The sequence below is a fragment of the Patella vulgata genome, chromosome 5 (genome assembly GCF_932274485.2).
Source record: "Patella vulgata chromosome 5, xgPatVulg1.2, whole genome shotgun sequence".
NCBI lineage: Eukaryota > Metazoa > Mollusca > Gastropoda > Patellidae > Patella > Patella vulgata.
In genome coordinates, this window is record NC_065883.2 from 69464975 (window position 1) to 69487279 (window position 22305).

The 22305-nt window shown below is 38.8% G+C and overlaps 1 protein-coding gene across 1 annotated transcript in view; it reads right to left on the bottom strand.

Moving 5' to 3' along the window:
- Nucleotides 1–3250: 3250 nt before the first annotated feature.
- Nucleotides 3251–22305, bottom strand: part of LOC126820604 (muscarinic acetylcholine receptor M2-like) — a 128664-nt gene continuing 109609 nt past the window's right edge. The window contains exon 3 of the mRNA XM_050548675.2: nucleotides 3251–8140. Within this exon, the coding sequence (XP_050404632.1) occupies nucleotides 5959–8088 (2130 nt within the window). The 5' untranslated portion in view covers nucleotides 8089–8140 and the 3' untranslated portion in view covers nucleotides 3251–5958. The remainder of the gene's footprint in view (nucleotides 8141–22305) is intronic.

Genomic DNA, 22305 nt, shown 5'->3' on the forward strand with positions numbered 1-22305 from the left:
TTTCTTTGTGACAAGTGAAATTTATCCTAATGAGAATTCGATAGCCAACAGCAGTCATCAATTTCCTATTTAAAATCCTAACAAATCAAAGCCGGAATATAATTCCTAAACAAGATTCTAGAATACCTCTTCTTGTTTTTCTTTCTATCTTGGTTTTTTTTTGGTTTAAGATAAAATGAAATTCACAAATTTTAGCCAGAAGCATTATTGATGTTTTCATTAGTATCAAATTTTAAATTTTGTTAATTTCTAAGGCCAATCGTTCGTGACTAGTTGTTATATTACAAGACCAAACCCAGGAACCAGGAAAACCAAAGGTACCAAACCAAGTGTCTTGAATAAAGATAACCATCCTACACCAACATCAGAAAGATCAAACGGAAATTAAATGAATTAAAATTGAGTTTAACGGTTTACTTTTCCCCACCGATTAAGCCAATGAAAACGGGTATACGCCATGCAGTATGCTATGAGGGAAATTTTGCCCTGGGATCCCGATTTTTGTCTACTGTTTATCGAATTTCAACTGTTAAGGTTCTTTTACGTGCACGTCGATGTGTACACGGGATATTGGTTTTCCGCACCATTCGATTAGGCGTCAGATCTCCTATTCTATACCACAAACAAGGGGAAAAATTGACAAATACCGAGGAACATTCTTGACCAGATTCGATCCTGAGCAGTGGTCAAATTCAAAGTCCAGCTGAAGAATTCGCTAAAATCGAATAACGAAAATAAGTGGACTCGTCAGGTGATATCGAAATCTATTAATGGGAAGTGGTACCAGGTGTTCAAGAAAGGATAGACATAGAAAATTTTCAACACACTGTTGACATTATAAACGAGTCAGCACCACCTGCAAGTGCGGAGGCGGGGGGGGGGGGGTAGGTGGCCGAATGGTTGACGCGCGCACCTTGTATCAGACGGTCTATCTTTAAGTCAAGTGGCGTGGTTTCGAATCGCCGGCTGTACATGACAAGGAGTAGGGTTGCCTGTCCAACCTCGTGGGGTTTCTCCGAGTTCTCCTGTTTCCCCCAACTCCTAAATACCCCTACGCGCAAACGAGTTATTGTACCATGTGTTAGTCTCGAAATTACCTAGTTTGTGTCAAGTGGGCGTTAAACACCAATTCTCTCTCTCTTGCCTACAAGTACTGGTTAAATTCGTTCAATGGACCCTATTTTAATTTAATTGAATTCAATCCGTTAAGATTATGTGTTGTTGACAAAAATGAGTTTGTGTTCTTAATTAAGGGGGGTGGGGTGGTGGTGGATGGCGTGGTTTCGATTCCCCGGTTGTACGTGACAAGGAGTAGGTTCGCCTGTCCAACCTCATGGGTTTTCTCCGGGTCCTCCGGTTTCCTCCCACTGCTAAAGACCCCTACGCGCATGCGAATTAATGAAATAAAATTAAACCATATGTTAGTCCCGAAATGACCTAGTTTGTGTCGAGTGAACGTTAAACCCCATTTCTCTCTCTCTCTCTTTCTTAATTCAATATTAAATAACAAATCAATCTGGGTATAATTTACCGTGGATTAGACATACGTTATCAAAGAGCTAAATTTGCCCATTGCATGCCCTTGTTTAGGGCTTAAATGTTATATAAATTATTAATTAGACATTAACCTGACAAGACCATAGGCAACTCTTGATGCCATTGGATGCTCGAGAATTTAAATAGATTAGAAGGGTTAGGCTATTTAATGGTTTAATTCCAAAATGGAGAAGCGACGCTAAGACTCAAATATACCAGTACTGTGGGTACGATAATAAACAATAAATGCACACATCTTTAGAAATTACAAACAGTGATAAATTGGCTCAGAATAAAGTAATTCGAATGAAATTTTGCAATATATTCATTTTGCATTATCTATCTTTTCAACTATTTAGCAAGAACGACCAGCTCTTTGTCTAAATTTTACATAATGTCTCTTTAAGCTGTGATAATTAGATATTGTCCAAAAAATGCAATTGACGGACAGCTACTCTAAGCGTAAACAGTCAAATCAAGTCTAATATTGTAATCTGTCTGCCTTGCGAAGTTCATCGTGACCGCTTGGGAGATCATAATTCAAAAATAAGTTGAGATAAATTTCTGTCATCACTCGAAGCGTATATTTAAAGATTGTCGAGGGCGTGATCAGAATGTTGAGACGCTACAAAATGTCAATGAAGTCGTTTGTACGCCAACATGACCGTCCTTGCTATAAATTAGAACTGCGTTATGTAAAAGAAAGTTGAGAAGAATTCCAGAATTTGATTTTAATATTCGGCCTATCTTATCATGTCATATCTCCATGGTTCCTTAGTCTCATTTAAATTGTAATTTAAACTAAAATGTCGAGCAATTGTCCTATTTCAATTCGTTTTGTTAGAGTTCAAAAAGTGGAATAATGGAGTCTAACGTCATCTCATCACAACATCCGACATGTTGAGACAACCATATTGTCACTTTTATTTCCATGGTAACGTGTGCAATGTGAGGTTGGGGGGGGGGGTGCTAGATCGGAGACGGCCTAGCTTATACTTTCTAGAACACCCAGTAGCACTTCTCCTGCCAGAAGGCACTATTGCTTTACACTATTTCTTACGAAAAGGTGGTCCTTCATGATTTGAAATTTAGTCCTATTTACAATGAAACCCGTGAGGCAATCCTCGAAATTTTCCGCTGTGGGATCTGTCACCCTTTTAATAAAAGAAACTTGTTAGTCTCAACATGTTGACTGGATATTTAATACATTTAACGTATAGCGATATCTAGCCTAATATAAAAATATTTTAACTTGTTCCTTTTACCATTAGTAAATATTCTTGTTTTATTTAAATATAATTTATAGCCTAATATGAATATATTTAACTTGTTCTGTTAACAATTAGTAAATATTCCTGTTTTATTTAAATATAATTTATAGCCTAATATGAATATATTTAACTTGTTCTTTTTATAATTAGTAAATATTCCTGTTTTATATTAATATAATTTATAGCCTAATATGAATATATTTCAATTTGTTCTGTTTACAATTAGTAAATATTCTTGTTTTATATCAACATAGTTTATATCATCGTATATTCATAATTGCGTGTATTAATTGTTCTATTCGGGCCACGTTAATTTAAAGACCCAATACCACTCTTGTTGTAACTGAATAATATGTCCCAATCTTTATTCTGATCAACAAATTGTACTATTTTACAATATTCTAATTAATTGATGATACAAATTCATCTTAACACACCTAATTTAAAAAATTGGAAAAATTCAACTAAATGATGTGAAAAGCCTGACGTAAAGCTTTTCAAATGTGACTTGGATTTAAAAATATTTTTGAACCCTTTGGACAAGTAAAATAGGATTTAATGGATAATTTACACAACAGGTAGGATACTTACATATCTAGTACTTTGAATAAGGCTATTTTTTTTCTTGAGCTGTCAAGCCAGCAAGAGTGTTATTATCCCTTTAATATTTAGTTATTCCGTGTCTTGATAAATAAACAGATACGTCAATCACGTAAATGCGGTTTTGTTTAAAATTGCAAAAATTAAACAAATGGAACGAATAGCTTTCGAACGGCAGTACGAATAGGTAGCTTACTTTTTGTTTTAAAATTTGTTTTTTTTTCTAAAATATTTACAGGTATTCCTGAAGAAAATAAAATTAAATATGAGACCTTTTTTCCAGCGACAAATAAACAATTATAAAATATCTAGCCCCGAGTTCACGAAGCATTCTCAGACTTAAGTTAAGAATTTACTCAACCTTCATTCACTGTTTATGAGAAATATCTTTGATCCAGAAACCCCAAACTTTGCACATAGTTTCTTATTGATGTATTTGATACATTAAAACAACAAAAGTTTTATAAAGGACTATATTTTAGTTAAAATGAGGCGAACATATCAGTCTGATTAAGATACAGATCTATGTTTCGTTTCGTTTTTTTATACTTTCGATGGCCTACACTACATGAAGATATGACCGGTTGTACTAGAAGGTCGCGTAAGGGGTCTTACGGGCGGCTTTTGACCCTATGACGTCATACATTGATTAATCAATCAGCGTTGACGTTTCTAGTGGTTTAGTGCATCGCATGACAAGAACTCGCCCTAACAGACCGCTTCATTGGCTAATCCCTCGCGTCAACCAGAACGCCTGTAATATAACAACTCTTTCAGACCCTAGTGTAGTAAAGACAAGTAAAACGAAATTTTGAACTATAAAAAACGAAACTAAATAGGATCTGTGTTTTAATCAGACTGGCTCTCTATCTAAATCTTACATAATATATCTTTAAATATGTGTTCGTTTTGTTTAATTATAATGTCTTAATCCTAATTCCTGGGCAAGTTTCAATGTCAATGCGGCTGCAAAAAAAAAAAAAATGTAGCAATTCTGCTTACTTCTGTCCACATATTTGTCCAGTTATAGTAGCCCTGTATATCCTCCATGGAAGCCAACATGTCGTGCATCATGAGAAGATACCATAAAATGACACATTCTCAACCATCTGGAACATTTTTTGTTCTATCTTGAAAGCGTGTCTTTTACTACTGCAAGAATGTTGCATTGTAGACGAACAATGGCTTCCAGAAGTTTTCTATCCCCCGCCCCCCTGCCATTGTTTGGTTATCGATGCATGTGAGAAATGGAGATAACAAGTGGTTAGTATAGAGAAGCCCATAGAAAATTATTAACGGCGATAATTTCAAATTTCAAAATTTTAATTTCACTTTTTGATTTTCCGCCAAGCCCGTCTTCCTCAATTGGATGCCTTGCACTGCCGCCCGCGGAGCCTTATTCCCTCCACGCTACTGGTGATGATTGCTTGTATAATAGACTCAATGTTCAAGCACTATTCAGGGGAGGTCTTTAGCACATTCCTGAACATTTTAAAAAAACTTGGAATTATTGCCTTTGCAGTCGCATCGACGTTATGAAAAGAATCTAATATTTAATGTTGAGAATCGTCAATATTAATTCTGGCTCTACTAGGCGGTTAACAACGACTATCAACATGCGTTTCTAAAAGCACATAATTAGATTTAAAAAAAAAATATTCACAAAAATACCTAAAAATATTATGCTCCTTACGATGTCTGATAGGTATGAAACGTGAATTAATTCGTTGGATGTTTGTTTTTAAAAATTAATAACACTATTTTCTTGATGAAATTTCACAATCCGAATTAGACGTACAAGTCAGGACAACTGTCGTGTCAGAGGCTGGATATGCGTACTTTTTTACTGGTGCCATTATTTATTTGAGGAGAACACAGCGCCATCACACCTTATGCCGTATTTTTTTGTGACTGTACGAGTCCATGTGCACTTAGGAGAAATCCTTATGCCACCAAACCTTTACATTACAAATAAGGATTATGCGTTGCTTTTGGAGTGTTGTAATTATACGATTAGAGTTACGTCCCTTTATCAAGACCGTAATGAATAATAACAGAGTTGGTGATTGTAAGCACTGTAATCTAAGATACGTACATTAATTCCATTATCACATGAATTGCAAATACACCAATATAAGCACGTTTTGATGACGTCATTAATAAAGTGGCCTATGTACATAAACACTATACATTGTATATTCATTATATTATATCAGCTATGATATAACGAGGCTACGTCATGAGCATTATTACGTAGAACACAGGATAATATCGGCATAGAATATAAACAAATCTAATTACAAGTTAATTATCTATTAACATCATATATGGTCATGCCACTTTCACTTTATATGCGTAATACGTGATAGATACCGCGGCGATACAACACGGCGTGTGCCGCGGCGAGATAATACAGTATAAATATGAATCTGGAAGGATTAACCACTAACACGAACATATTGAATACACATTAGCATACATATATATTTATGTAAATAAGTTTCACTAATTCCTAGTATGTTTTTATGTAAGCACCAACAATCACGCTACGCTACGTCCTGTGCCAATCCAACTTTAAAATTCTAATAAACGTCCTCTTGAATTGTGCATTAGCGAACGCATAACAGAATGGGTTGATGGGGCTATTCAGATAACACAGCCAATAGGTAAAATTATAAAACTTGAGATTGATGCAGCTAAAACCTTGACAGATTGCAATTACTAACACCATAATATGATATGGGGTCCAACATAAAATAAAGGCCCCTAAAATGAACGTGATGGTCCGTAATGCTTTGCGAGCTCGATTTTCTGATTTTGATTTTCTTTCTCGGCGATTGCGTCGCCTACTGTTTCTAGAACGTACGGATTTGACTAAGTTTTGAAGGCGGCCGTTCTTACGGCGTTTCCGTGCAGCCAGAGCTAAACGTTGCATACCTCTTTCTTCCAGAGCATCTTCGGGTGTTAGAGATTGGGCCTGGTTGTTACTTGTGCCGTTATCGCCTTTCTGTAAGTCGGCCGCCACCTCATCATCTAACATAAACTCCCGTTTATCCTGTAAAGGTGCTGGGCCAGATGGTGCATCAACAGTTACCAAGATACCACCTTCAACTGAAGAACGTCGCCTCCATACGGGAGAACCTTGATCCTCGGCGTCGTCGGCTGTATCGTTGGGAGCAGAGTCGACTAAAAATTTAATGTTCTCAGAGTTTAATGATTGGAAGCTCTTTTCATCGATATATTTGCTTCCTTTGAAAATTTCATTTTGCAATAATGGGATGGAGGACCTCTCCATTCGTTCTCCAGATGAGGAGTACATGTCAATGTCAATAACGTGAGTGGATGGGTCGGTTCCAATTTCACTCGGAAAATCCACTCGTACCTCTGGATTAGAGAGCAGATTAATCCCCGGCATTTGAGTCGGTAAAAGGAACTCTACAGGGGACCTGTGAAGCTTACAAGAATCGGGCTGTAATGCATTGTTTATGAACCCCTCCTGTTCTTTGATTCGTTTCGGTTTGTTATTGGAGGTCAGAGGTGTTTTACTAGATCCGCCCCCAGCTCCCTGGCTACTACTATTCTCTTCATCCGAAGCAAACGCGGGACTGCTTGATCGATCGTCGTCGTTATCTTTCGGTTTCTGCTTGCTAAAGCTCGTAGTTTTTGTCATACCTTTAGCGGGCTTGTTATTTTCCACGGTGAATTTTTTGTTTTTGGATTTAGCTTTTGGTACAGGACTATCACTGCTGTTAGAGATAGTGTTCCGAACACCAGCGTGATCAGCGGCTAGTTCCATGGCAGATTTCAGTATTTTTTGTTTCGCGTCAGACTTTCTTTGCAATTTCAGTGCCACCATATAGATGCCAGCATACAACGTGCACATTACCACTAAGGTTATCCAGTAATAGCCGAGAGTTAATAAAAACACGAACAACGGGTCGCCCATAAACTGAACTTCACACGTGTACTCTTCCACTTTGCGTTCACCGACGAAATACTGCCAACCGATAATAGAAGTAAAGAATACAAACATGGGTAAAATCCATGTGATGGCGATCATCACTAGCACCTTTCGTTCCGTTCGCCAATTTCGATATTTTGCCGGAATTTTCACCGAGAGAAACCGATCCATCGTGATTAGAAATACTGTATACTGTGACGTAAGACAGACGGTCCAATCCAATGAAAGCCACAGATCACATAGCCACGTTCCTAGCGGCCAGAAATCTAGCAATATATACTGGGTAAACAAGGGCATGGAGAAGGTTCCTATGAGCAGATCGGACACAGCTAAAGAGGCAAGAAAGTAGTTCGTAGGCTGTCGTATACTTCGTTCTAAGCCGAATCCCAGTAATACCAGGATATTCCCCAGAATTGTTAACACACTAATACATCCGGCTAATATTCCTAAAAATATTGTAACAAACAGCGATTCCGCCGGATCAAACGACATTGCGTTCTCCACGGTAGCGTTCGTCACGTTGTCTTGGATCACGTCACAAACAGTTGTACCAAGCACTTGATCCCACGTGCATGATGGCGATCCCGTCGTCATAACAGACAATGCCGTAGTGTTCCCAGCCATACTTCCGTTTCCAGTGAATATATCCGCTGTGGTATTACCATAGTGACCGGGTAGACCGGTAGTAGGGTATCCCCCTACTGGATTTGATACAGACATGGTTAGGCAAGGGTGGATAACTCTGTCAGACTATCATACTGTTGCTCAGCACCTGAAAGAAAAGGAGATTAAAAATAATTAATATTACAGTACTCTGAAGCGTTGTAAATGGTGTTTAACTTACAATAAGACGAACTATTCGATTTGCGTTAAAATGAAAGTAGTCATATAATTGGATATTATATTTTGATTTACTGATAAAGCCAACGTTGAGATATAACGGATTTTGTCGGCACCGGAAGCCAAAATTTTAAAGTAAGACTACAAGTTTCTCTTTCAATCCTGAGATTGATATGAAATGAAATGAAATGGGTGTTTAACGTCTTACTGTTCTGCACCAACCGAGAGAGAGAGAGAGAGAGCGAGAGAGAGAGAGAGAGAGAGAGAGGGTTTAACGTCAACTCGACACATATGGTCTAATTTTATTTCAATAATTTGCGCGTAGGGGTCTTTAGCAGTGGGAGGAAACCGGAGGGCCCAGAGAAAACCCACGAGGTTGGACAGGCGACCCTACTCCTTGTCACGTACAACCGGGGATTCAACGATTGACAAATTGAAATAGACGAAGAGAAGGTCGTCTAGGCATTGTCAACATAACCACTCATATTACCGTGGTTTTGTCTCAAAATAAACTAGGTGTTGTGTTAACGAGACATGATATGAAATGAAATGAAATGGGGTTTACTCCCACTGCTAAAGACCCCTACGCGCAAGCGAATTATGTAAATAAAATTAAAACCATATGTTAGTCCCGAAATGACCTAGTTTTTGTCGAGTGGACGTTAAACCCCATTTCTCTCTCTCTCTCTCTGTCAATCGTTATGTACCATATCTTCTTTGGTTATTTTTAAAGTGATTTAGTTCAATATAAGGTGTTGAACTGGGTTGGTTCGATTAGTGATGAAAAAAAAATATATCCGATTAAATTCACGTCAGTTTGGTTTGTATTATTTGGGTTAAAATGTTGTCCGTGGAACACAAAACTAGCTGTTTCATAACATTGGTACTCTCGGGGAACTCAAGAGACTTAACTATAAACAGGGATCAACACAGAAGACTTAGCTAATCAAACATCAACACAGAAGACTTAGCTAAACAAACATCAACACAGAAGACCTAGCTAAATAGTCATCAACACAGAAGATTTACATCAACACAGAAGACTAAGCGAAACAGACATCAACACAGAAGACATCATCACAGAAGACTTAATTAAACCGACAAACTGAATTAAACCGTCAGTTCTATTTTTATTTTACACACATCAACACATCGGGCATAATTAAATATATACTTTTTATTTCTGATACCCAACTTCAAACTGATATTTAAACAAATTGAGTATTTACCACCAACACTGGTCACTTTTTTTTAATATGAAGACAATTTAAATATTTTGAACGCAAACTGTCTACTTATTTCAACATGGAGACAGTTTAAGTATTTACATTAATAACTGTCTATTTCTTTCAATATCCAAAACTGTCTATTTTTTTTCAATATCCAACAACAGTTTTTTCAATAACTGTCTCGTTATTTCAACACGAAGAAAACAATTTACCACGAACAATGTGTGTTAAACTACAATTGTCTCCGACAATCTAATTCGTTCTATTCAGTTGTTAATTTACAAACAATGACAACATAATATGTCCTTATTTTCTCTTTTGATTGCAATACTAAAGTCAGGAAAAAAAATCAATGCGCATGTCAAGCGTTGCAGCCAAACGATTCCCCCGAGACAATATCAAATTTTGTATATTCTCTCAACTAGAACAATGGAAACAATTTCAAAATGCTGTTGGGAACATTCTATTGGTTTGTCGTAAACAATTAACAACGGACATTTCCATAAATTATTCATTGTTTTCTTGTAATCAAAATGGCGGAACAATTGTTGGCGCGTGCAGACTGCATGCAACATGGAACTATTTGTTTACGCTTCACTAGAACCCGAACCATTTCAATTACTAAATGTTGACCTTCACACGATGTATATAAATTTTAAAATGGCGTCGTATTGTCTTTTTGCTCGAGTACATTGGTAATAATAGTTATCTCTTGACGATGTACTTAAAATAAAACTGTCGAGCCACGGTGGTTCAGTGACTTCGTCCCTAGCTGGCAAACGAGGAGATCCCGGCGCCATACTCATTAAACCATGAAGATTGAATAGACTATAGACCGGACAAATTTTTATATATCGGAATTAATGGTTAGTACTCTTACATACCATCTTCATCATTCATCATTCTTGTAAAGCGTTTAATTTATCGCTGATTTAAATTATTGATCCGTTTGACAGGTTCACGTCGCGTCTTATGGCGAGAGAAAACCACACGATCCCAGGCAACAAATGTCCGATCCATCGGAATCACAGATAATTATATATTAACCTAATCATATGTTGACTGATATGACATATCTTTACATTTGATGCGGGGGTGGGGGCGAATGGTTAGCGCGTGTGCATTGTATCATAAGGTCTATTATTGAGCCAACTCGCGTGGTTTAGATTCCCCAGTTGTACGTGACAAGGAGTAGTGTCACCTGTCCAACCTCATGGGTTTTCTCCGGGTCCTTCGGTTTCCTCCCACAGCTAAAACCCCCCACGCACAAGCGGATTATTGAAATAAAATTGAACCATATGTTAGTCCCGAAATGACCTAGTTTGTGTCGAGTGGACGTTAAACCCTATTTCTCTCTCTCAAACGCACGCGTCAGACCACTCGACCACCCAACCCCTCGGGTTATTGGAAAGAAATTGGGGGAGTGGGCGCGACAATCGGTGTTAAGTTTTAAATCTAATTCCTCTGACTCTCTTTCTATAAAGAATAATCAGAAATTAATGTCTCGTCGACAGCTAAAATATCAAAATAACATTTAAAACTAATTTGTTCATTTATATTAACTAAGTGAAATTAAATTCAATATTCGATTTGACCAACTTTAAGTCATATATCAAACCCAATCGTCTTCTTTAAAATCGTTAATACCCATCAATGTCTGTAGCGGCCTTATCGACAACGTGCCAAGCGGCCGACTTCTGCCAATAAGAAAAGCAAAGCGATAAATCTTAGAAGCCATGTTGGGATAAGATCTCCTTCGAGTCGATTGGAAACGAAGAGACATTTAAAAACTTTGATCAGTATTTGCCGGTGACCTTTTTACTCGATCAATAAGTTCATTATCGTCGCCAATAGATCGAAGAAACCTCTACCTATAAATACAATTAATAGAAGCGCGAAAAGAGAGTAATTACCGCCTTAATGTAGTCCCGGATGTCAGGTTATACAGATCTATCATTTCTAGTATTGGAAATAATAAAACCACGCACTTCAGCCACATCAAGTGTTAATGAGCAACTTTGTAAATGTCAACTTTTAAACTAATCGAGACTATAAGAGGGTTATACGGACCCTTGATATCCTTACACGTACATTTTCTTTTTTTAAAAAAAACACCCTTGATTAGGATAGCGATATTTTAAAGTTTTTTTGCACAATAATTGAAGATTTATGAAGTGGGAGTTAAAACCCTCAACAAATTCCTGAAATCATTTTGAACAATAATTGGATTGTTGGTGTCGTGTGCGATACTGGACCACATGAGGCACGTGCAGTGAATATTAGGCTAGAAATTAGATGCTAGATAAAATTGGTAGACATTTTCTGTAATCGCTCCAAGATCCATTATAGTACGGCTAACATATTATTTATCCTTGGGCAACCGACAAAATGGCAATCGGACAACATGGCAATGAACAAAGTGACAATAGACACAACTGAAACAAATAACATTGCAACCTTAAAATGGCAATCTGACAAAATGGCAACCTAATAAAATGGCAACCGGACAAAATGGCAACCTAATAAAATGGCAACCTAATAAAATGGCTACCTGTCAAAATGGCAACCTAATAAAATGGCAACCTAATAAAATGGCTACCTGTCAAAATGGCAACCTAATAAAATGGCAACCTAATAAAATGGCAACCGGACAAAATGGCAACCTAATAAAATGGCAACCTAATAAAATGGCTACCTGTCAAAACGGCAACCTAATAAAATGGCAACCTAATAAAATGGCTACCTGTCAAAACGGCAACCTAATAAAATGGCAACCTGACAAAACGGCAATGGCAATCTGACAAAAAAGCAACCGACCAAAATGAGACCCGGACAAAACGGCAACATGGGTAAAAAGAGAACCAGATAAAACGGTAAACGGACAAAATGGCAAAAGACAGTGTTAAAAGTGATAAACGGACAACACGGCCAACGGGTAAAATGCAACCGGAAGATTCGTCTAGTGGCAACCGCACAAAATAAAATCTTTCAGTTACTGGGGCCAATGTGAATTATCAACCCCTTATTATCATTTTAAGGTCACCGAGGTCAATTACAATGTGGATAGGTATATAAAGACTTACGGTGTTCAAAATAAACCAAAACATTCCTCCACCCCTCACAACAACCCTTCACCCTTCATCCCTAGCCATTCGAGGGGTTAGATAGCCGAATGATTAGCGCGTGCGCTGTATCATAAAGTCTGTCATTGAGTCAACTTTCGTTGTTTCGATTCCCGGTTGTACGTGACAAGGCGTAGGATCGTCTGTCCAACCTCGTGGGTTTTCTCTGGGTCCTCCAATTTCCTCCCACTGCTATCGACCCCTACTCCCAAGCGAATTATTGAAATAAAATTGAATCTATGTTAGTCCCGAAATGACCTAGTTTGTGTCGAGTGGACGTTAAACCCATCTCTCTCTCCCTCTCTATCTCTCTCTCTCTCTAGACATTCACACAAATCAAGTCGACAAATATTTTAAACGTCTGTCTAAAACCTAAAAAGAATCCAGACAAGACGAGAAAAATAAAAACTGTATTTAAGTTAACGATTTATCTAATGTCAAAATGGCGCTCGATAAATTCCAAGTGTTGGTCAATTATTCGCATCTCTACGCGTTATCGTTAATACATGCTCATAAATAAATACATAACGATGTACGTAGAGCTTATTGGCGATTGGAAACATCCTGTGTAATTATTACAAAATGGCGTGCCAGATGTGACCGTACATTAATTCTTCTATATTTCTTATTGTCGTATATTATTGTATAATTATAAAATATTAATCAGTAACTGTTATTACTATAATTAGTAAACATGTGATCATCGTATCTAGGCCATCAACCTACAAAGGGATCGACCGATATTTATTTCCATCATTGGAAAGCAATAGCGTCTTGTTGTATTGTACTGTACACTGACCCTTAACAGTTGGGTTTCGTAATAAGTGTAGGTCGTAGCGCCGTTGTCCGGGCAAAATTATTCTCATAGCATACAACATTAATGTCAAAATTGTTAATTTGTCATAAAACTATGAAAAAAGATTTCGAGAGAGAGAGAGAGAGAGAAAGAGAGAGAGAGAGAGAGAGGGAGAGTTTAACGCCGACTCGACACAAAATAGATCATTTCGGGACTTGCGCGTAGGGGTCTTCAGCAGTGGGAGGAAACCGGAGGACCCGGGGAAACACAACGAGGTTGGACAGGTGACTCTACTCCTTGTCACGTTAAACCGGGGAATCGAAACCAACCACGCCATTTCACTCAATGACAGACCTTATGATACAGCGCGTACGTGCTAACCATTCGCCCCCCCCCCAGGATTGCTAGGGAGGAAGGGCGAAGGGTTGTTGTGGGTGGTGGGGAAATATTTTCAACACAGATAGACCTTATGATACAGCGCGCACGTACTAACCATTCGACCATCCAACCCCCCGATTTCGAAATAAGAGTAGGCAGTAGCGCCGTTGTCCGCGCAACAATATCCTAATATCATGGATGTCGAAATTGTTAATTTGTCATATCTCCGTGAAAAACGATTTCGAAATAAGAGTAGGTCGTAGCGCCGTTGTGAATGCCGACATTGTTAATTTGTCATATTTCTGTGAAACATTTTTTGACTGATTTTTTTTTCAGATTCAACTGAACAAGGAAGGGATTAGCAATCCATCAAATGACATTGCGAGATTCTGACTGGACGAAAAGTGTGGTCGAATCGACAATAAACCCGAATTACTACGTATAAATATTACAGTGTACAGTTTTTTTCATTGTTGTGCTCAATGGTCTTCCTCAACTCAAATCTTTACTGACAAAAAAATCTTTCTGAAACATTTTTGGACTGATTTTCCTTTTTAGATTCAACTTTCAGATTGGCTGAAGAACCCATCAGATGACATTATGTAAGATGTAGATGGGGAGCAAGAGAGAGAGATACAGACAGACATGGGGTTTAACGTCCACTCGACATAAACTAGGTCATTTCAGGACTAAAATATGGTTCAATTTTATTTCTATAAATCGCTTGCGCGTAGGGGTCTTTAGCAGTGGGAGAAAACCGGAGGACCCGGAGAAAACCCACGAGATTGGACAGGCGACCCTACTCCTTGTCACGTACAACCGGGGATTCGAAACCACGCCAGTTGACTTAATGACAGACCTTATGATACAGCACGCACGTGCTAACCATTCGGCCATCCAACCACCCCTACAAACTCAGCCACCATGGCCCCCAAAGATGCCGTAATAGATAGATCTAGCTCTTGCATAACGCATCTTTAAAGATTGTCAAACATTACAATATTGATTAGAAGTTTCTATAATATAATCTCCTGTATAACTAACGTTAATTGTCACCGTAAACCAGTGTTTTAAAACATCCATTCCTTCAAAAAGTATCGAAAATAGTATTGTTTATGGTACAGTTCGCAATCAGTGATCGATTCACCCATTGGATATACACATCCTTCAAGCTTTATGTGCAAATGGGTTATTTGTAAGCCTGGGCTAGATATAGAACGGTCTCACAATATTTCTATGGCGCCTAACACACATGAAGCGATTTTGCGCAAACAAAAGATTGAAAACCGATTCAAACTTACGCAAGCAAGTGAAAATCTCATTTTATGGCCACCTGCCTAGTTCCTTAGCAGCTTGACGGGCTCGCATGATCCTTTAATACCGAAGACAAAGTAGGTGGAACTTTGGTTGCGCTTATCGCACATACAGCGATTTTGCGCAAAACAAACATTGCGCCAACAAACAAAAAAAAACTTTTTGTATGGCCACATGCCTAGTTTCTTAATAGCACGAGTGACTCGCATTGACATTTGAACTCGAAGACAAAATACATGTAGAGGGAACTTGTACGGTATCTAACGCACCGAAAGCCATTTTCCGCATACAAAAATTTGACAGCTCGACGGATCTGGTTGAGCATTTGAAACCAAAAACAAAATAAATGAATATTGGATGGCGCCCATGTACATCAAGCGATTTTTTGCAAACAAAAGATTGAAAAATGAGTCAAACTTGCGCCAAAACCATGGCCACGTGCCTATAGTTCCTTCATAGCACGAGGAGCCCACCGGAACATTTGAAACCGAAGACAAAATAAATGGAAACTGGATTTCAATAAAGCTCTGCGATAGCGCTGTGAGTAATGCGACACTAAGAACGACTACAACCAAACATGCGCAAAGAAACCAAAACCCCTTTTAATGACCACTTGCCTGGTTCCTTAACAGCATGAGGGACCTGCCCGCATGAACATTTGAAACCAAAGACATGTGAGTAATGCGACAGTAAGAACGACTACAACCAAACATGCGCAAAGAAACCAAAACCCTTTTTAATGACCACTTGCCTGGTTCCTTAACAGCATGAGGGACCTGCCCGCATGAACATTTGAAACCAAAGACATGTGAGTAATGCGACAGTAAGACCGAACACAATCAAATAATGTAATTAATAAATGAATGAATGGATGATTTAGCATTAGCTGTAATTACTAACTTAATAGTCTGATTACTATAAATCGTCTTTGATCATTTTACTTGGAATTAATAACGTGAATCAAGTTAATTTCTCTAAACGAAAAACAAGTAAATACAAGTCTCAAAGGGCTGCGATCTAACAACAAACACTGCTTTCTCATTTTGATAGCAATTTCATTAAAATCTGTTAATGTAATTTCTAATCAAGGTGTCTTTGAACTTCTACATTGATAAGAAATTCTCAAAGTGATCTATTTCTAACTCGTGTTGTAAATAGAGAGATAGAGAGAGGGGGGGGGGGGTAACGTCCACTCGATACAAACTAGGTCATTTCGGGGCTAACATATGGTTTAATTTCATTTCAATAATTCGCTTGCGCGTAGGGGTCTTTAGCAGTGGGAGGAAACCGGAGGACCCGGAAAAAACCCACGAGGTTGGACTGGCGACCCTACTCCTTGTCACTGTTGTAAATTGAGTGGACACACCCCACGCAATGCACATCAAGTAAACAAACAAGGATGCGGGTTTTGAAAAAGAGGAGAACGGAGGTTTGTTTAAAGATTCGTCAACGTTATACATCGATCATTTTGAGACTAACATATGGTTGGTTTTATGTTTACTGGTTATGTGTGCCATATGAGGGAAGAATTTTGCCTGGACAGCAGCGTGTGTGTCTACTCCTCTTCGAATTGGTTCTTTTACATGTACGTGCATGCTAATCTGAAAATGGTTGGAACGCAATTTTTTGTCCCATCCGAAGGACCAGACACACTTGTCTCGAACAATTTGAGAAATTCACACAGACAGCGACTGATTTAGGGCTTTCTAGAATCCCCGATACCACGTCTCATTTGAGAAATTCACACAGGCAACGATTGTATAAACTTTATCTGTGTTAGGTGGGGTGGGGGAATGGTTAGCGCGTGTGCGCTGTATCATAAGGTCTGTCATTTACGCGACAAGGAGTAGGGTCACTTGTCCAACCACATGGATTTCTCCGGGCTCTCCTGTTCCCTCCCATCCCTACGCGCAAGCGAATTATTGAAATTAAATTGAACCATATGTTAGTCCCGAAATGACCTAGTTTGTGTCGAATGAACGTTAAACCCCATTCTTTCTCTCCCCCTTTGTGACATCACTATTGTGGAACAGACGTTAAATGACCGAGCCATTACTACATAATGAAATGAAATAGGGTTTCACGTCCCACTTTTTTGAGGGAAATATTGCCCAGACAACGGCACCACAGCATACCCCTTTTTCGAATTATCTCCCCCTCTCTCGCTCTCTCTTAAACTTTTTCTAGAACATCGGATAACACTCCTCAGAGATGCTCACACAGGGAAATATTGCCCAGACAACGGCACCACGGCATACCCCTTTTTCGAATTATCCCTCTCTCTCTCTCGCTCTCTCTTAAACTTTTTCTAGAACATCAGATAACACTCCTCAGAGATGCTCACACAGCCAACACGTGTTTTAATCATAATTGTGTATTCTAACATCCATTATACAAAAGAGAAATTCTGGTTATTAAGTCTGAATTTGAATACAATGAGAAATATGAGCTGTATTTTTACAGTCAATAAATGGCGACCAGGACCCAACAAAGATCAATAGTATTCATTCTTCTCGTTCTCATCAACCAAACCCACAAAGAGATTTAATAATCACATCCAATTAACGTAACTTTCACACAAAAAATAACCGAATAATCCCAGGTGACTAGGTCTAGCGTCAAATAATGACTTCTTCCCGCCATTTTTCTTTATTATTTAAGATACAAATCCCGATAACAATGGACACAGACTTTGTGTTTTTCAGATAAAATGGCCCCCAAGCCCCCAAACAATCTATCGGAACGTATTTAAAGAGCTCTGAGGCGTCTGTCAGAAAAATAGGACAAAACTAGAGGTAAAAGTACACATATCTGTAACTTTATATAAAGAAGGCTTAGGGTTATTTCGGAACTTACATATTTGCGTACAAAACTTGAGCTAAGAGTATTCATCTGTAGCTTTAAATAAAGAGAAGTTGCGGTTTAGGTTTAACGTCCGTGCACCACGAACTAGGTCATTTTGAGACTAACATATTTGCGGACCAAGTCAAGGCTAGAGTACATACATCTGTAGCTGTAAATAAAGATCGGAACATACATATCTGTGGACAAAACTAGAATTCAGAGTACACATGGCTGTAGCTTTAAATAAAGAGAGGGATTGAGGTTTAACGTCCACTCAACACATTTCAAGTGTTGGCTGGGATCAAAGTGGATTCAAAAGAGGAAGGCACAAGGAAATAAATAGGGTTTGCGTCTACTAAAAAAACTAGGTAATTTCGGGACTAGAATAGTTCAATAATTGGCTCGGAACACAGTGGAATCTAGAGATAGGGGTCTATAGAAGTGGGAGGAAACCGGAGGCAAACTACTCACTGCGCAATCTCCGTCGAGAAAACGCTCCTGTACCGCAAAGGCTGTTTTGGGTTCCTTTAAAAGATTTGGGACAAATGGGCACAAACTATTCATTTATTTCGGGAATAACACAATGTTTTGAGTTCAATAATTCGCTCACCCCCAGGACTCTTTAACATTTGGGGGGGGGGGGGGCAGACGACCCTACTTGTAGTCACGTACAAGCTTGGAGGATCGAAACCAAGCCTCTTGACACAATGTGTTTGGAACTCTCAGACAAATATAGAAACCACATGTATAAGTCCCGAAACTTCAAATATCCATATATGTAAAGCGTCCATTGCTGAAGCCCATTTACGCAATAAGTCTAACTTCAATAAAAAGATAATTTAGTTCCGTGAATAAAGGCTAATATTTGAGAGTTATCACCCTTAAATTTGATCTTCTCTCGCGAAGTAAAGAAATGGTTAAGCATTAGTAAAGTCATCTAATGGCGGATTGCCTTAGTGAATTGGAGAATATGAACTAATTAGTGAGAATTAGTAAAGGGAATCTCTAGACGGTTTTCAGTCGACCCACCCTCGGGTTATGGGAGATTAGTCTATATACTTTTATGCCAGCACAAGAATGTTTTTATACATCAGACGTATCTAAAAATAAAGTTTATCTTCGCCTTCGGTGTCGGATTCATCAGACATAGCATTATATTTTTTTTTATATCCAGAGAAAGTTGGCGAGATGCAATGACGTTTATGGAAGACTCTTACCATGCCTCGAGTTTAAACACTTTGACTTATTTGCTTTTTTTTTTCTAAAATGTAACGAAAGCTTAAAGCATCATTTAATTTCCGGGATATCGTTCATGATAATAGAGTTTCAAGTAGATCCCTGTATGACATGAAATGGGGTTTAACGTCCTACTTTTCTGCACCGACTGGGCTAATGAAGACAGACCTACACTATACAGTGTGTTATTAAGGACATTTTGCTCGGACAGTGGTGCTACGGCCTACTCTTATATCGAATTCCATGTGTCAATGGTTCTTTTGCGTGCACAACAACGTGTACACGGGATATCTTTTTTTCGTACCTTTCGAACCACTAGACACTGTCATAGTAAGGCATCACCGTTCGGCAGCACTGAAAACGAGGTAGCAAACAAACTGTCCTAGAAGAGAAGAGAACGCAAGTGGTGATTATACCCAGTATGGTGTTAGCACATCTAGGGAGAGAAAGAGAGAAATGGGGTTTAACGTCCACTCGACACAAACCAGGTCATTTCGGGACCAACACATGGTTCAATTTTATTTCAACAATTCGCTTGTGCGTTGAGGTCTTTAGCAGTGTGAGGAAACCGGAGGACCCGGAAAAAACCCACGAGGTTGGACAGGAGACCCTACTCCTTGACTGACTCAACGACTGACCTTATGATACAGCGCACACGTGCTAATCATTCCGCTATCCACCCCCCCCCCCAGCACAATTAGGTAATTAATAGGAAAAAAAATTCACCGTGAACATAAAACTACTGTACTCACCCATTCTAAATCAACCTTTATATGTATCCACATTTGATTAGAATAAAATAAAACATAACATAGTTATTCTCCATGATTGCTGAAGTTCTGGTTATAACTATATTAATTAACATGAGCAGGTAACACACAGGTAGATCTATTGATAACGTGTCGCTTTATTTATATTCAGATGCTTAACGCATGCAGATCCCTGACTAGGTCGAGATTCCCTTGTCGCTTTACACTCATCTATAACAATTTACAAAGCTTAAATATCGCGAATAATTATCATATCAAAGAACAGTATCAGATAGACAATGCAGCCATTAAAGTCAAACACAGAACAAACTGTACATGAGTACCGATCAGACAACACTTGGGATCAAAATGAATCCAATCACCAATAGACAAATATTAGTACTTTATCTGATGTTCACAGTTATACGAATTTCAACTAATTCACACAAATACACGTATTCTATCCCACATTACCTCCGATTACACGGTACCATTAAATATTCCCGATTCAATAAACGGACCACCGCACGTGGTTTATTCGCACTAGGACTACACGTCCATGTTCAATATGACGATAGCGTAACCACAGCACGTGACATATTAGCGTCGACTCCATCAAAGAAATGCTACAATGACAGAAACTCGACCAACGGAACGTAGGAGAAAAAACCCAAGGGAGCTCACCACGTACATTGCTAACTCAACGTGCGTTTCGTTTGACTACAGTACAGCACGAGAATCAATATAACCCGATACTGTTCTGATATTCCACAGTTTTTGTCCTCCTGTCATCGTCATATAAACATACAGTTATTGATTTCAAAATTACCAATATACCATTGATTGTAAACCTGCTTATGTCAGCTAAAAACAATTGCCATTTTTCTCTGACAGTGATGAAGACAGAAAGACTGGTCGTTGATAGCGCTGTTAAAGACGGTTGGCATTTAATTGGTGAATAGTTAATAAACAGCAATACATGGAATTTAATACAACTATTGCAACATAAACAACACACTTGATAGAATACTCTGCTCTATGTAGTAAGGAACTGCGGTGGATCTGTGCGTAAGACGTTAGTCCGCTAACCAGGGCGGTTAGGGTTCGCTCCTGGTGTTTGTCGAGAAAGTTCGTATAGGACGAAAATACCTAGGTGCTGTGTACACGCTGTCGTGCACGTAAAAGAACCCTTGGAATTTGAAAAAGGAGTATGACGTGGTGCCGCTGTTCGGGCAAAATTTCTCTCAAAAAAGTGTAGTGATGTCACAAAGAGAGAGAGAGGGAGAGGGAGAGAGAGAGAGATGGGATTGAACGGCCACTCGACACAAACTATGTCATTTCGAGACTAACATAATGGTTCAATTTTATTTCAATAATTCGCTTGCGCGTAGGTGTCTTTAGCAATGGGAGGAAACCGTAGGACCCGGAGGAAACCCACGAGGTTGGGCAGGCGACCTTACTCCTTGTCACTTACAACCGGGGAATCGAAACCACACCAGTTGACTCAATGAAAGACCTCATGATACAACGCGAATGCGCGAACCGTTCGGTCATCCAACCCCTTTGATGTCGCAGATAAACTGTGCTCTGCCGATAACACACTTTTAGAGCAAGAAAAAACTTGACGTCATCATAGTTACGGAGTACATGTAATCATTCCCAATCAGGTCGAGGCGTTAGTGTACATGGGCCCCAAGGCCTCGTATTCATAGATAAACAAAATAATTTAATTTTCCTAATGGTCAACTGGTAAAAAAACTGCACATTACATGTTCTGTTATTACTCTAAAAAAAACTCATAGAAATGATTATTAATTTAATGGAAAAATGTCAACAAGAGAGGTGTTTCGTTTTTTTTAGAGTTTTAATAATTTTGTTTGAAGTCTCTTAACGTCGTTGTTAATCCTGTGCAATTTAGGGTATGCTCGATTCACATTCCAGAACGTCCCGAATTGACAGAACTGCAATCGAGTAACGCGGAATTCAGTCATGTGACAGTTCTGTCAGTCCCGACCCACGGAGGTGTGAGTAGAATCGTGACGTAATTAAACACAACGAACATATTTCGGCTGCATGATTGGTTGAGATATTTACTTATGCAGTCGACGCATGCGTTGTATCCCGAAATACCCCTTTTTACTCGATTGTCACTTTTTTGGGATTGAGAGAATTCAATTCCGGAACGTTCAATCGAGTACCCACTTTCACTATTCTAAAGTTGAATCGCTAAAAGAAGGGTCAACTCGAACATGGTTCAAAAATTTTTCATTTTTTATTATCTTAGCGCACGCGCAGGAGTCTTTCCTGTGGGAGGAAACCGGAGTACCCGGAGTAAACCCACGAGGTTGAGAAGGCGCCCTATCATCAAGCCACATACGCTCAAACCAGGGATAGAAACCACAACCGCAAGTCAGAGGTGACCGGCCAGC